A 12,746-nucleotide genomic window follows, 5' to 3' on the forward strand; every position below is an offset into this window, starting at 1 on the left:
TGACGTGCATTGAACCTATACACCAATTATATTATCACAAAGGTACAATATAATAACAAATTTTTTTTTTACTTTATAGCCATGTTTATAGTTTTTAAATTGTAGTTGGCTTAATACAACATGCTATATTAGATACCCACTATACATTTATTACTGTGTTTAACCTTTTATTTGTTTAGGTCAGTTAACCTGGGTTACAATCTCCCCCCTTGACTCTATGCAAGTCCCTTTGCATAGTTAAAGTCGGCTTTGTGTAAAACAAGGCTCTAAGGCTCTACAGATGAATCAGTAATGGATGTGCCCAAACTTTGGGAAAAATTTAGTTTTTCAAAGAGGGAACTAAGAGCAAGAATAAGTGGCTTCCCTAGCTCTTCATAAGTAAATTTCTGGGGCGGATGTCTATCTCTGGTAGAGCGTCTGGGCTCATCAGGTTCACTTTCAGACAAAGCTGCATGTGTTGACTGAACATCACGACTCTGCTCTGATTCAGGTTTATCCTGTGCCTGCTCTGTAAGCTCTGGGGTCTGCTCTTCAGGTTGTGAAGGAGGGTTTTGCATGTCAGGCCCAGGGATGTCTATGATAACATGGTCAGGGGACGTTGCAGGATAGTTATCTGCATGATTCTCCATTTCAATGACTGACTCATGCACATTGACCGGAAGGTCGAATTGCTCCTCCTCAGGCAAGATCCTGGGGACTTGAGGAGTGAATTCATTGGCCTGAGAGTTGAGATCAGCTGGAGGCTGTCTAAATCGTCCATCTCCTGCAAGTTGCATGATGGGAGGTTTTGTTGTCACCCCTACGACTCTCTCGAAACAATAGCTTTCCTCTTCCTCCTCACTCATGTCATCCTCATGATCATTCTGATCCATTTCTGGGTCTGAACCCTTCCTGCTTCTCAGTTTTCTCCTTGTGGACTTTTTTGTGTCCCTTTCCTTTTCCGGAGCTGCATCCACGGGTAGAAAACCACAGGGAAGAAGAAGATTTCTATGTAGTGTTCGGTGTAGACCACTGCCTCTCTCAGGCTTAACTACATAGACTGGTCCGTCATTGATTCTCTTCACCACAACATGGATTGTGCGCTCCCATCTGTCTGCCAGTTTATGCTTTCCGCGAATGTTGACATTTCGCACCAACACTCTGTCTCCTGTGACTAGTTCAGCTGCCCTGATTTTGGCATCAAATCTGGCTTTGTTTTGTTCTCCTCTCTTGCAACTATTGTCAGCAGCCACTGCGTAGCTTTCCTGCAGACGCTGGCGCAGTTGGTTTACATACTCTGAGTGAGTAGTACAAGATCCTGCAGCAGGGCTGGTTCCCAGGACAAAGTCGACTGGCAATGTAGGCTGTCTTCCGAACATTACTGGTAAGTAACCAGTAGTGTCATTTCGTGTGCAATTGTACGCATGTACAAGTGGCTTCACAAAATCTCTCCAATGATGTTTATCTTTCTCCTCCAGGGTTCCAAGCATACTCAAGAGTGTGCGATTGAATCGTTCAACAGGGTTCCCTTGAGGGTGATAAGGTGTTGTGCGCACCTTTTCCGCTCCAATGAGAAAACATAATTCCTTTATGGTGTGGGATTCAAAGTCTCTCCCTTGGTCGCTGTGGAGGCGGCTGGGGAAACCATAAGGCGCTATAAGGTTTTCCCACAGTGCCTTGGCAGTAGTCTTTGCCTTTTGGTCTCTGGTTGGTATCGCTGTTGCGAATTTCGTGAAGTGATCTGTAATGACCAGGGGCCTCATGTACTAAGGTTGCGTACGCACAAAAACGTGGCGTACGTCCTTTTCCACGCTCACGTTCAGATGTACAAAACGTGAAATGACCGTAAAAATGTGCGGTCCCCACGCCAGCTCCAGAGCTGTCGTACGCACGTTTCTACAGCTATTGTTCCTTTGGCGACACTTAGAGGTGACGCTGGGAAACTGGGAAAAAACGTGAAAACAATGACTCATCAGAGTGATTTGCACATCAGAGACACACTAATGAACAATTAACACACCTTGCAATTATATGGGTGGCTATAAAAGCATGCGCAATGGATGAAGAAAATTGTTTTAAAAATGGCTGCGTTAGCGTTGTTAGAGGACATCGCAAATGGTCAAATCCGAAGGGCGCTGGAGACGCCGGGGCCGACGGAGGAGACGCCGGGGCCGACGGAGGAGACGCCGGGGCCGACGGAGGAGACGCCGGGGCCGACGGAGCAACCCGTGCCCTCTCCTTGCTTGTCTATTCAAAAATAAAAAAATTAAGTTAATAAACACGAGTCAAAGTCTTTAATATCCTGGCATCTTTACGCACGACTTATGTGTATTGCAAGCAGCCAATTGTATGACCAGTATAATTACAGCATTTATGACTTCAGCATATTTACCTTGGGGATGATCGGTGTCCCCTTCATGGGCTCCCACCACTCCGGTGAGAGCTGTGTCACCGATCAAAGCGGCCACTCTCAAATCGAAGGGGGAGAGTTCCCCCACTCCCGTCCCCCAACCTGTTGCGGTCACGCTTCGGCGGTGGGCAGAAACCCTCCGCTTCACCTCCACCTTGAGGTCTGACCACTTTCTTTTAATTTCAGAGTGTGTGTGCTGCTGAGACCCCACTGCATTGACGGCCTCGCAAACACGCTCCCACTCACTTCTCTTTTGTTTTGCATTTATCCCTGTTGACAGGGTTCCAAATAGCATATGCTTGCGCATTTCTACCTCGTGGAGCAAAATCTCGAGCTCAGACTCCGTGAAGTTTCGTTTTTTGCCTCTGTTCATGGTGCCAGGTGATCGGATTAAGAGGTGAATCTCAGGTCCAGAGGCCTATTTAAATGAAATTGCATATTTAAATGAGGGCGTGGACAGGGAGGAGTTTGGCACCTCGGCATGTGCGCTCAATTCCACGTGGATTGAGATGTACAAAAGAAACGTGCTTGGATCCATGCGTTCGCACACTTTGATACATCTGAATTTATTTGTGCGTAAGACAGTTTCTGGGTTTTGGCGTACGCCAAGTTTCAGTATGAAATCAACGCAAGTCTTAGTACATGAGGCCCCAGGACTTTTCTTGTATCACGACTGTCAGGCACTATTGACAGGAAGTCCATGCACACCAGTTCTAGCGGATAGGTAGTAAGTATGTTCTGCATAGGTGCTGCTTTTTGTGGGGTTGCTTTCCTCCTGTAGCACCTTTCACATGTTTGACATTTCTCTTCAATGGACTTTGCCATTTTAGGCCAATAAAATCTGGCACGTGCAAGGCTGAGGGCACGTTTAGCACCTAGATGGCCAACTTCTTCATGTATGCCCTTTAAAGCACGGTCTCTAAACTGCTGGGGAATGACAAGCTGGTGGATTTCCTGACCATGTTCAAGGCATTTCCTATATAGCACCCCATCTTTGAATAGAAGCTTGTTCCACTCTCTAAGAAGAAGTCTGACCTCAGGCGGCTCAGAGCTCGAATGTTTGAAGTTTGGCTTATGTGCTGCTTCAAGAAAATAAATGACCTTGTTGAGAATTGGATCTTCCCTCTGAGATCTGTACCAGTCTTCCTTTTTCCTGCCAGGTATGGTGTCTTGTCCAGGATTGGCGAAACAGTCTGGTATAACTGAGGCATCCAGGGCCAAGGATTCAGCCAGACAGGGAAACTCAGACTCATCCAGACTTGAATGTATACAGTGACCTATCACCTTAAGCTTCCCGACTTGTTCTTGATAAATAGCAGCACCAAGACCCTCTCCGCTAGCATCGGTGTGCAATACATAGGAGAGCTTGGGGTCTGCGAATGCAAGGATTGGTGAGGATGTTAACCTCTCAATAAGGGTTTTAAAGGCAAGGTTGCATTCAGTGTTCCACTCATCACCAAAAGGTACCCGAGAGTTCACAGGGCCCTTGGGACAGGGTCTTTTGTATATCTTTCCTCTTTTACGAGGATGATGGTATCCAGCTTTAAGAGCATTTAAGGGCTTGGCTATCTTGGAGTAACCTTCAACGAAGCGCCGGTAATAGCCTGCAAAGCCCAAAAACTTTTCAAGTTCTTCTCTGTTTGTAGGACAAGGCCAGGTTTTCAAAGCTGAGATCTTATCTGGATCAGTGTGAACACCCTGAGCATCCACAACATGGCCAAGATACTTCACTGAGGACTTGAAGAAGTGACACTTCTCAGGTGATAACTTCAGACCATAGTCTTTGAGGCGCTGCAACACTCTCATGAGCCGGGCCTCATGTTCTTCAAGAGTCTCAGAGAAGACTATAAGATCATCCAAGAACACAAGCACTTCGTTCATATGTAAGTCCCCAACGCACTTTTCCATCAGGCGTTGAAAAGTAGAGGGAGCATTTGTTATGCCTTGGGGCATTCTGTTGAACTCCCAGAAGCCTAGGGGACATATGAACGCAGTCTTGTACTTGTCTTCTTCTGCCATTTCAACCTGGTAGTAACCAGATTTTAGGTCCATCACAGAGAACCATTTTGCACCACTAAGCGCTGAGAATGTCTCCTCGATGTTAGGTAGAGCATAAGCATCTTTAATGGTACGTGTATTTAGTTTTCTGTAGTCAACACAGAGTCTTATCTTTCCATTCTTCTTCTTGACTAAGACAATCGGAGAAGCAAAAGGACTTTCAGATTCTCTGATTATACCAGCTTCAAAAAGCTCTCTCAAGTGTTGTTTGACAGCTTCTCTGTCACTTGGGTCTATAGGTCTGGGTCTTTCTTTGAAAGGGGTTTCGTCACTTAGTCTTATATGGTGCTTAACTGCATTAGTGTGACCATTAGACATTTCATCAGTAGCAAACACATCTATGATGGAGTTAAGCTTATCTGTGATTCGTGTTTTCCATTCATCTCCAATAAGTGGGTTCTCAAGGTCAAAATGTAGTTTCTCCTTGACTTTCTCAGTTGTAGGCTCACAACGAGGGGAAGAAGGTTGATCAGAGTTAAGCGGCATGACACAAGCTGCGGCAGAGATTACGCCGATAACATGCCTTGGCTGCAAGGTGACATTATGGTCTGTCATGTTTCTGATGAAGACAGGAATCTTTCTGGCAGCTTTGCAGGAAATGTTCAAAAGAGCACATTCAAGCATTAAACCACCAGGCAGTGAGGAAGACTCAGGCGGCTCAAGGACAAAAGAGGTGTCGGGATTTGTCTTGCCTACTCTTACATTCCCAAAGATCTGAACTCTCTGTTTGGGAGGGATGGAGACAGGGCTTTTCCCATGCAATATAACACGACAAGGTTTGCTTTCACTCCTGTTGCTGTGGCCTACATGCTGGAGGAGTAGTGCATAGTTGTCTGACCTCTTTAAGAACTTGGGTCCTTTGTGCTCTACAGCATGCTGGTATAGTTGTATTAAAACATTTGTGCCAACTAACACAGGTGTTTGACTGTTAAAGAGGCATTCAGGAACAATCAGGGCTAAGGCTCTTAACTCCTCTTTGGTTCCAGTGACAGTATCAGGAAAAGTAAGACTAACTTCAATATAGCCGAGGTAAGGTACAGTATGCCCTCCAGCGCCTTCAATTTCAAGCAGACTCTGAATGGGTTGTATGGGCAAGGATGACAGATATGAGGCATGGAATGTTTCAGAGATGGTCGTGACCTGTGACCCTGTGTCTAAGATGGACTCACACTGTACACCTTCGATTAAGACTGTTGCAGCATAGCACGGACCAATAAGACCATTAGGTAAGTTAGAGTTGGCTTTGCTGTCTGATCTTGGGAGTCTGGGTTTCTTACGCGAGTTATGTGTCATTATCATGGGACTCGTCAAATCTTTGTTATCAGCTCCCAGTTGTCCCACAGCAGGAGCTGCTAGAAGTTTAAAGCCTGCTGGGGAGCTTCCTGTTTTGATTGATATTTCTCACGCCTGACTCTGAGTTCAGAGTTATTTTTGCGGACAAGAGCCGGGTTTGGTTCATTATCACAGTTAACCCCTATGTGACCGTCCTGGCCACATTTGAAGCAGAACCATGGCTTTGGATAGCTAGAAGCCTTTGCGACTGGGTGGGGGTTTACTGAGCTTGCAATAAGACAGTCATAGCTTTTGTCTCTAATGGGGCTGCTGTTGGTGTCAGTTTTTCTTGATTCCCATTTAGCTTTCTGTATCAGTGATGCTACTTGTATTCTTAGCTCAGCAACCTCTTTCTCTAACTTTTGTGTGTTGTCTGGTTTCTTTGGAATAGCAACATCTGAATCAGGATCATAGCTTGGCACTTCAAAGACTGAGTGCATGTGTGAAACAGCTTTTGCATTTCCTAAGTGTTTTTTCATTCTTTCGAGTTTTGCAGAGCGTCTATCTTCCTCTGCCCGGAGCAGAAGGAGCAACTCAGAAAAGGATGGTGGGCTACTCTTTTGATGCTCAAGCTGAAGACTTACAATCAAGCTTTGGTCCCAGAAACCTCTGCAGAACTGTCGAAGTAGATGTTTGTTTGAATCTTTGGCGTTGACTCCCCCTCTCAGAATGGCCTTGGTGAGAGAAACATTAAGCCTGTTCAAGTACATGGAGGGTTTTTCTCCAGTGTTCTGATTGGAGCTCAAGAAGGAGGCAAAAAGCTCCTCGCCATCTTCTACCACTCCAAAAGCAGCTTCAAGCTGATCAAGATATGAACGGAGGGGTGAACCAGTGCCAAGGGGCTTAACAATGTCAGTAGCAGGGCTAAGTAGACTCTCCAATATCCTCCTTAGCTTTTGATTTTCAGAGACTGAGACGTCACCAAGGAGAAGCTCAACTTGTGTACGCCAGGCTTCATAATCGGTTTAGGAGACTTGCCGGAGAATGTCCATATTCTGCTCTGACTGTAGCTGGGTGGCTGTGGCTCACTGCGCATTATGTGTTCAACCACTACTTTTTGAATGTGTGGAGGGTTAAACATGCTCTCATCAATGAGTGGAGGGTTAATGGATCTGATTGAGGGAGGGACGCCAGGTGAGATACTAGCTGGACGTCTCCCTGAATTTTCATGTTGATTGTTATCTTGGACTGGGTCGTCAGTCATACACGTTGGGTTATGTGTAGAACCCATGGTTCCATACTGACTATCGTTAGTCTGGGGTTCAGTGAAAGGGTTAGGGCTTTGCTGCCCTGGGGGCAAATGTGCCTCATTTGTCTGGGCAGGACTTGTGTCAGACTGAAAGGATTGAAGCTCACCCTGAAGTAGGTTGAAAAAGCCTGCTTTACTGTGGCCATGCAAAGCTTGCAGTTCACTTAAGTATCTTTGTGCTAACTCCCTGCCGAGCTCATCCTGACATATTTCTCGAATGGTCCTCACATGCCATGTCACATTAGGATCTCTAGGGCTTGGTAAGTTACCAACAGTGGCAGGGTTTAGTCTTGAGATTGCTCTATCTGAAACATACTCTATTAAAGCTCTTCCTGCAGGTTGCTCTGGCTCGTCTGGGATTTTAACGGTCTTTGCAATGTCTCCATCAACTTTAAAGACGTCTGTGATAAAGACGTTCGTTTACTGTGTATGAGTCATCAATACCAGTTACATAGAGGCAATTTGGACCTCTAAGATCATATCTGTTACAAAGTTCCATTTTTTCTCTTTCCAATGTATTTTGTTTTTTCAATACTACAGTTTTGAACTAATTTTATCAGTCTTGGGTGACTAAGATATCTACTTTGGTTAAAGTAGTCTACAACGGTTTTCAAAAAGTTCTATGGCTCCTTTATGCTAGACTAATTAGCCTCCTGGCTAGCTCGCCACATTTGTAGCACCTCGCTGATCATTACATGTGCTAGGGCTAGATTCTAGATTCTAAGGAGCAGTGTGTGACTAAGTTAATAACGACACACCAAGACTGAGAGGTAAGTTTGAACTGTGGTTCATTTATGTAGCAAAAAAATGTTGAATGTATGGTGAATCCATACATCATTCGAAATATAAACCATGAAAAATAGAATAAATCAAATATGTAAAAAAAGAAAAGTATTTCCCCTCTTTTGGTTCACTTTGGGTTGATTTACACCTATTTAGGTCAATACAAATATTTCTAACGTTGCACCTTTAAGTTGCTATTTGAATTATTATTCGCTTTTTAGTTGACTCAATTTAACTATAGCCTAATTGTATCTAAGTGGTTTTCTATTTATTTTAAACACCAAATACCCAATAAACAAAAGAAATGCAAATACAATAAAATACAACTTAGTGCATCAAGTAGAAAAAAAGAAAGAAAAGAAAACTAGCATTATCTGGGATCAATACACTTCAATTTTGAACATAATATCTAATCAGTCCTTTTGTCAAATCCTTCACTTCAGTTGAAGCTCCACTGCATGTTGCAGACACTTTTGGAAAGTTAATTTGTCTTACCACACTCCTCAGTTATCCAAGAACAGGAGCGTGGTCCTGCAGCATGAGTGCTACAGCTCGCGATTGACGTCTTCTATGGGTAGCTCGCCATCTTGTTTTTTCTTCGGTTCTGTTCTACCAAACGATCTCCTCCTCATAAAAATAAACATCCGAGTCCTCAAACGAATAACAACACAAAGTCCCGTGGCATAGAAAAAAATAACACAGAATCCTCCTAATAAAAAAAAAACGGAGTTCTCAACCGAATAACAACAGAGTCCCGTGACATAGAAAAAAGTATCACAGAATTCTCCAATAGAACGTTAAAATAAAGTAATCCAAAAACAAAGGGAAAAAATGAGGCTCAATGCTCTTTAAAACCTTGCTTTGTTTTCGCTTTTCTCTATTCTCTTTTACCTCTTGTTATTCTCCTCTTATTACTAAGTTTTTCTGTCTGTCTGTCGCTAGTCTTTACCGCATCCAAGGGCGTCAGTTTGTTTTTAGAAGTGGTGGGGACAATAACCATAAGCTTGAGTGTGGTCTGAAAAGTGCTGGGTACCCTTATGTAAGCTATTCATCCAGTCAACGCTGCATTACAATATGCTCTACAGTGTATTGTCAGGTGTTGAAATTATTCGAATATTCGAATACCGGTTTGGAAAATTAGTATTTGAAGCTTAAATCAGTATTTCGGAGCTTCGTTATTTAATTTTTTTTCACGTACGTGACTTTACCCAACCCGGTCTCACGAAAAGACGTGACACTGTCACATTATTTAATCTATTGAAACGTGATCAGGATCACGTTTTTTCAAAATTTTCGTGTTAAAAAGCACAAATTTCAAACCCATGTATTTCAATTGGAAGTATTTGTCGTGTCACCAGCACGACTTCCAAACTAAGGTTCTGTGCGGGAGCATTCTCCCTAATGTCCCTTAAGGAGCTCCGTACAGTAGCCTACATTTATTGTTAAAAATTGTGAACAATATGACAGCTTTAGGCCACCCCTTTCTACTTTCACCTTTGATTCTGAGAAATTGTGACAATTCACGGATATAGGCTATTAAATGCAGGTGCGCTGCTCAGGCAAACCGCGAAAGAAAAAAGGGTAGCTGCTTAATCTGTTATTTTTAGAATTGTATGTCTTGATGTTTTGATCTAGCCATAGATCTATTGTCTTGTTTTTGGCTATGTGAATGGAAGTCCGCGTCGATGCCTCGCAAGTCCAGTGTCGCGAGCGGACGTGACATCTAGAAGTCATACCATATAATAATGGGTTATCATTAATATTGATGCGTAGGGGTTGATTATAACTCTTGTTTATTGTTTATACCACAGTCTGGGGGAATACTCGTATTCTGATTGGCTGCAGGGTCTGTATTATCTCCTGATATAGGCCTACAGACACCTGCTAAGTAGTTCCAGTCAGTGTTTAGATTCTCTGCCCGAGCCCGAGCCCGACCCGACCCGACCCGCGGGCCGGGTCGGGTCGATATTTCCCATCACTATCCTCGGGCCGGGCCTTTGATCGAGCGTTTTTACTTTTATTTTATCATTATCATAAATTAGCCTAATCTGAGGAGAAATCTATGCCATAAACAGAAATATTATGGGTCTTTATTACACGGGTCTTCTCAATGCCGTGGAACGCTCCGTTCACTTGCATGGGTCCGGGGATATCTCGGGATTGGTTTCTTTATTAATCGAATGGGAAATGCAATAGGCCTATTTTAGGACCGAATCACCGTTGAACTTGTTTCTAATAACATTTCTAGCGAGAAATATACTTTTTACTTGCATAATCTTTAGTCAGTGATTACGTCTGATCTTTAGTTTTATAGTTATTAGGAAGATTTTATCGGCTCGCTCGCATGTTTCAATGACGTCAGGTTGCTAAGGACGCTGCTTTCGCTAAACTAGCAGCTCACACACACACACACACACACACACACACACACACACACACACACACACACACACACACACACACACACACACACACACACACACACTGTCAGATCCGTCAATTCTACCACCCCCTAAATGGCGATGCTAGTGAAACCTGTATCCTGTAACGGTTGTAACAGGTTGGTGAGGAGATTCGCTCAGCCCCTAACTACCTTGTATCAGACGCCTATCCCTCTTACCTCGGTGCCCCACCCCTGGGCATAACCCGTAGCCAGGAATGTGGCAGGCCGATCACGTCTGTTATGATAGCTCTCCTCTGGGATCCGTGCACTTGGTGAATTTGCTGAGATGCTTTAGGAGTTTGGAATGACTAACTCCCGGGATACGTTTGATTTCTTTGTACTAGGTAACCTCTTAGATCCACGATGCCTATACTAGAACAGTCAGTCCGTTCACTGAAGCTCTAACCTACACTCCTCCGTAGCAGGTCCTTGGAATGATTGAAAAGGAATGGTTTGAATATAGTTTTATTTGCAGGATTAATATCTGGGACATTGCAGCAAGCAGCAAAGGTCATCGAAAAAGCATGTTAATACATGTAATATAGTGACTAATAAAATGCCGTCAGTGACACTTCTAATTAAGTGATAGAAAATACATCTAGAACACATCTTGGTGGATTTGTCTACAATAATTTTGATTCAGCAGTTTTCCCCTCTCTACTCTATGACCAATCTTTTCTCAGCTGTGTGGAAAACGGAGAGATTGAGTCTAATCTTATCCCAGCTGTGGCCCCTAACTGATAAAGGACGCTCCGCATAGCTAAGGAGTGTGCAACGGTGGTATCTTGGTGTTGACAGTGGACGAGAGAGGGAAACTCAATCTCTTCTATAATATAGTGCCTAATAAATTGGGTTTGTCTATAGAGCTGATTCGGTCTATAATAATTTCGATTCCGGAGTTTTCACCTCTCTACACTATGTCCAAAACTTTTCTCAGCTGTGTGGAAAACGGAGCGATTGAGACTACCTTATCCCAGGTCCGTGGCCCCTAACTGATAAAGGACGCTCCGCATAGCTAAGGAGTGTGCAACCGTGGTATCTTGGTGTTGACAGTGGACGAGAGAGGGAAACTCAATCTCTTCTATAATATAGTGCCTAATAAATTGGGTTTGTCTATAGAGCTGATTCGGTCTATAATAATTTAGATCCCGGAGTTTTCACCTCTCTACACTATGTCCAAAACTTTTCTCAGCTGTGTCCAACACTTTCCTCAGACATCCATGAAGAAAGGAGAGATTGCCTACACAGCCCGATTGGGCTATGGGAGAGATCTCCCCTTGCGATCGGAGGTAAAGGCTGTGGGTATCTGTAGAGTGTTGGAGAGAAGATGTTCTCATTTTTCTAAGTCCGAAAGTCCGGCGATTGGGTGCTCTAATTTTCCTAAGTCCGAATAGTGATCGCAAAGGGCCCAGGGCTGTTCTTCAGGGATTCCCCGTCGGGCGATCGCCCGTTATCCCCTCGTCCTCTCGCTCCTTTTATTTAGAACTTGCACCGTTCCCTCCCCTTTCTCTTATCGCCGCAGCTGGCCTGCCTCAGCTCACTGTGAACCTTACTTGGCCCCTCGCATAGAAGGGATACTCACAGGCACGTACGCTTTCAGGTTGTTCTTACTTGTTTCACAAATTATACTAATAAGTAAAATACCCCATATAATGATAAACGATACAACAATACCACTACAAAGTGTAAGATCAACAATACAATCATGCACCTTGTCATAAGCGCATGACAACATCATTTCACTCACAAGTGCTGTAATCTTTCTTACCGATTATGTCTAAACAACATGATAAATCTTATAATGAATAATAGTCATACAAGAAAAGGATAGATATATGATGATACTAAAACAAGAAACACTTTAAAATGAATAATAGATATTAAAGAATGAGATCTATTTATGATGATACTAACACAAAGAAACACTTTATAATCAATGATAGATATTAGAGAAAGAGATACATTTATGATGATATTAAATCAAAGAAACACTTTATAATCAATAGATATTAAAGAATGAGATCTATTTATGATGATATTAAAACAAAGAAACACTTTATAATCAATGATAGATATTAAAGAAAGAGATACATTCATGATGATATTAAAACAAAGAAACACTTTATAATCAATGATAGATATTAAAGAAAGAGATATATTTACGATGATACTAAAACAAAGAAACCAAGAAACTGATTGTTATATGATAATACTTTTAACTGATACATGAATAAACCTGATACTTAAGTAACACTGACATAAGTAAATCCATGCCTTTCCAACATCCTTCAGCCCCCGCTGGAACCCCCCCCCCCCCCTCTCTCTTGGCCTTGGTTATCTCCCAAACCACTCCCACCTCTCTAGCCCCCATCCACCCACAGCCATCACCACCTCTGTCCTGTCTCCTGGACTCCAAGAAATCTACCTTACTTGACAACACACACACACACACACACACACACACACACACACACACACACACACACACACAC

At 43.3% G+C, this 12,746-nt stretch overlaps 3 protein-coding genes and 1 long non-coding RNA gene across 5 annotated transcripts; all 4 read right to left on the minus strand.

Annotated features, from left to right (window-relative positions):
- Positions 1 to 67: 67 nt before the first annotated feature.
- LOC132449807 (nuclear apoptosis-inducing factor 1-like) lies at positions 68 to 3,044 on the minus strand. Of its 2 annotated transcripts, XM_060041631.1 has the most exons (3): positions 2,372 to 3,044; positions 2,000 to 2,226; positions 68 to 1,922 (listed from the first exon to the last, which is right to left on the minus strand). In XM_060041631.1, the coding sequence occupies exon 3, from the start codon at positions 1,740 to 1,742 to the stop codon at positions 267 to 269; it is 1,476 nt and encodes a 491-aa protein (XP_059897614.1). In that variant the 5' UTR covers positions 1,743 to 1,922; positions 2,000 to 2,226; positions 2,372 to 3,044; the 3' UTR covers positions 68 to 266. The 2 variants fall into 2 exon arrangements, with proteins under 2 accessions (XP_059897614.1, XP_059897615.1); XM_060041632.1 differs by lacking the exon at positions 68 to 1,922 and having other exon boundaries at positions 2,053 to 2,226.
- Positions 3,025 to 5,746, minus strand: LOC132450368 (uncharacterized). The gene is made up of 2 exons (XM_060042458.1): positions 3,425 to 5,746; positions 3,025 to 3,072 (listed from the first exon to the last, which is right to left on the minus strand). Exons 1-2 carry the CDS (start codon positions 5,744 to 5,746, stop codon positions 3,025 to 3,027), a joined length of 2,370 nt encoding a protein of 789 aa, XP_059898441.1.
- Positions 5,747 to 5,775: 29 nt separating this feature from the next.
- On the minus strand, positions 5,776 to 6,738 carry LOC132450369 (zinc finger CCHC domain-containing protein 12-like; the record flags this gene model as incomplete). Its single annotated transcript, XM_060042459.1, has 1 exon — positions 5,776 to 6,738. A coding segment is annotated over one exon (939 nt), but the record flags the coding sequence as incomplete, so codon positions are not given.
- Positions 6,739 to 10,703: 3,965 nt separating this feature from the next.
- Positions 10,704 to 12,447, minus strand: LOC132449916 (uncharacterized). Its single transcript, XR_009523701.1, has 2 exons — positions 11,161 to 12,447; positions 10,704 to 10,907 (listed from the first exon to the last, which is right to left on the minus strand). It is a non-coding gene; the product is annotated as an uncharacterized LOC132449916 (long non-coding RNA).
- Between the last annotated feature and the right edge of the window lie 299 nt (positions 12,448 to 12,746).

This window comes from Gadus macrocephalus, chromosome 21, assembly GCF_031168955.1.
Source record: "Gadus macrocephalus chromosome 21, ASM3116895v1".
NCBI classification, from domain to species: Eukaryota; Metazoa; Chordata; class Actinopteri; order Gadiformes; family Gadidae; genus Gadus; species Gadus macrocephalus.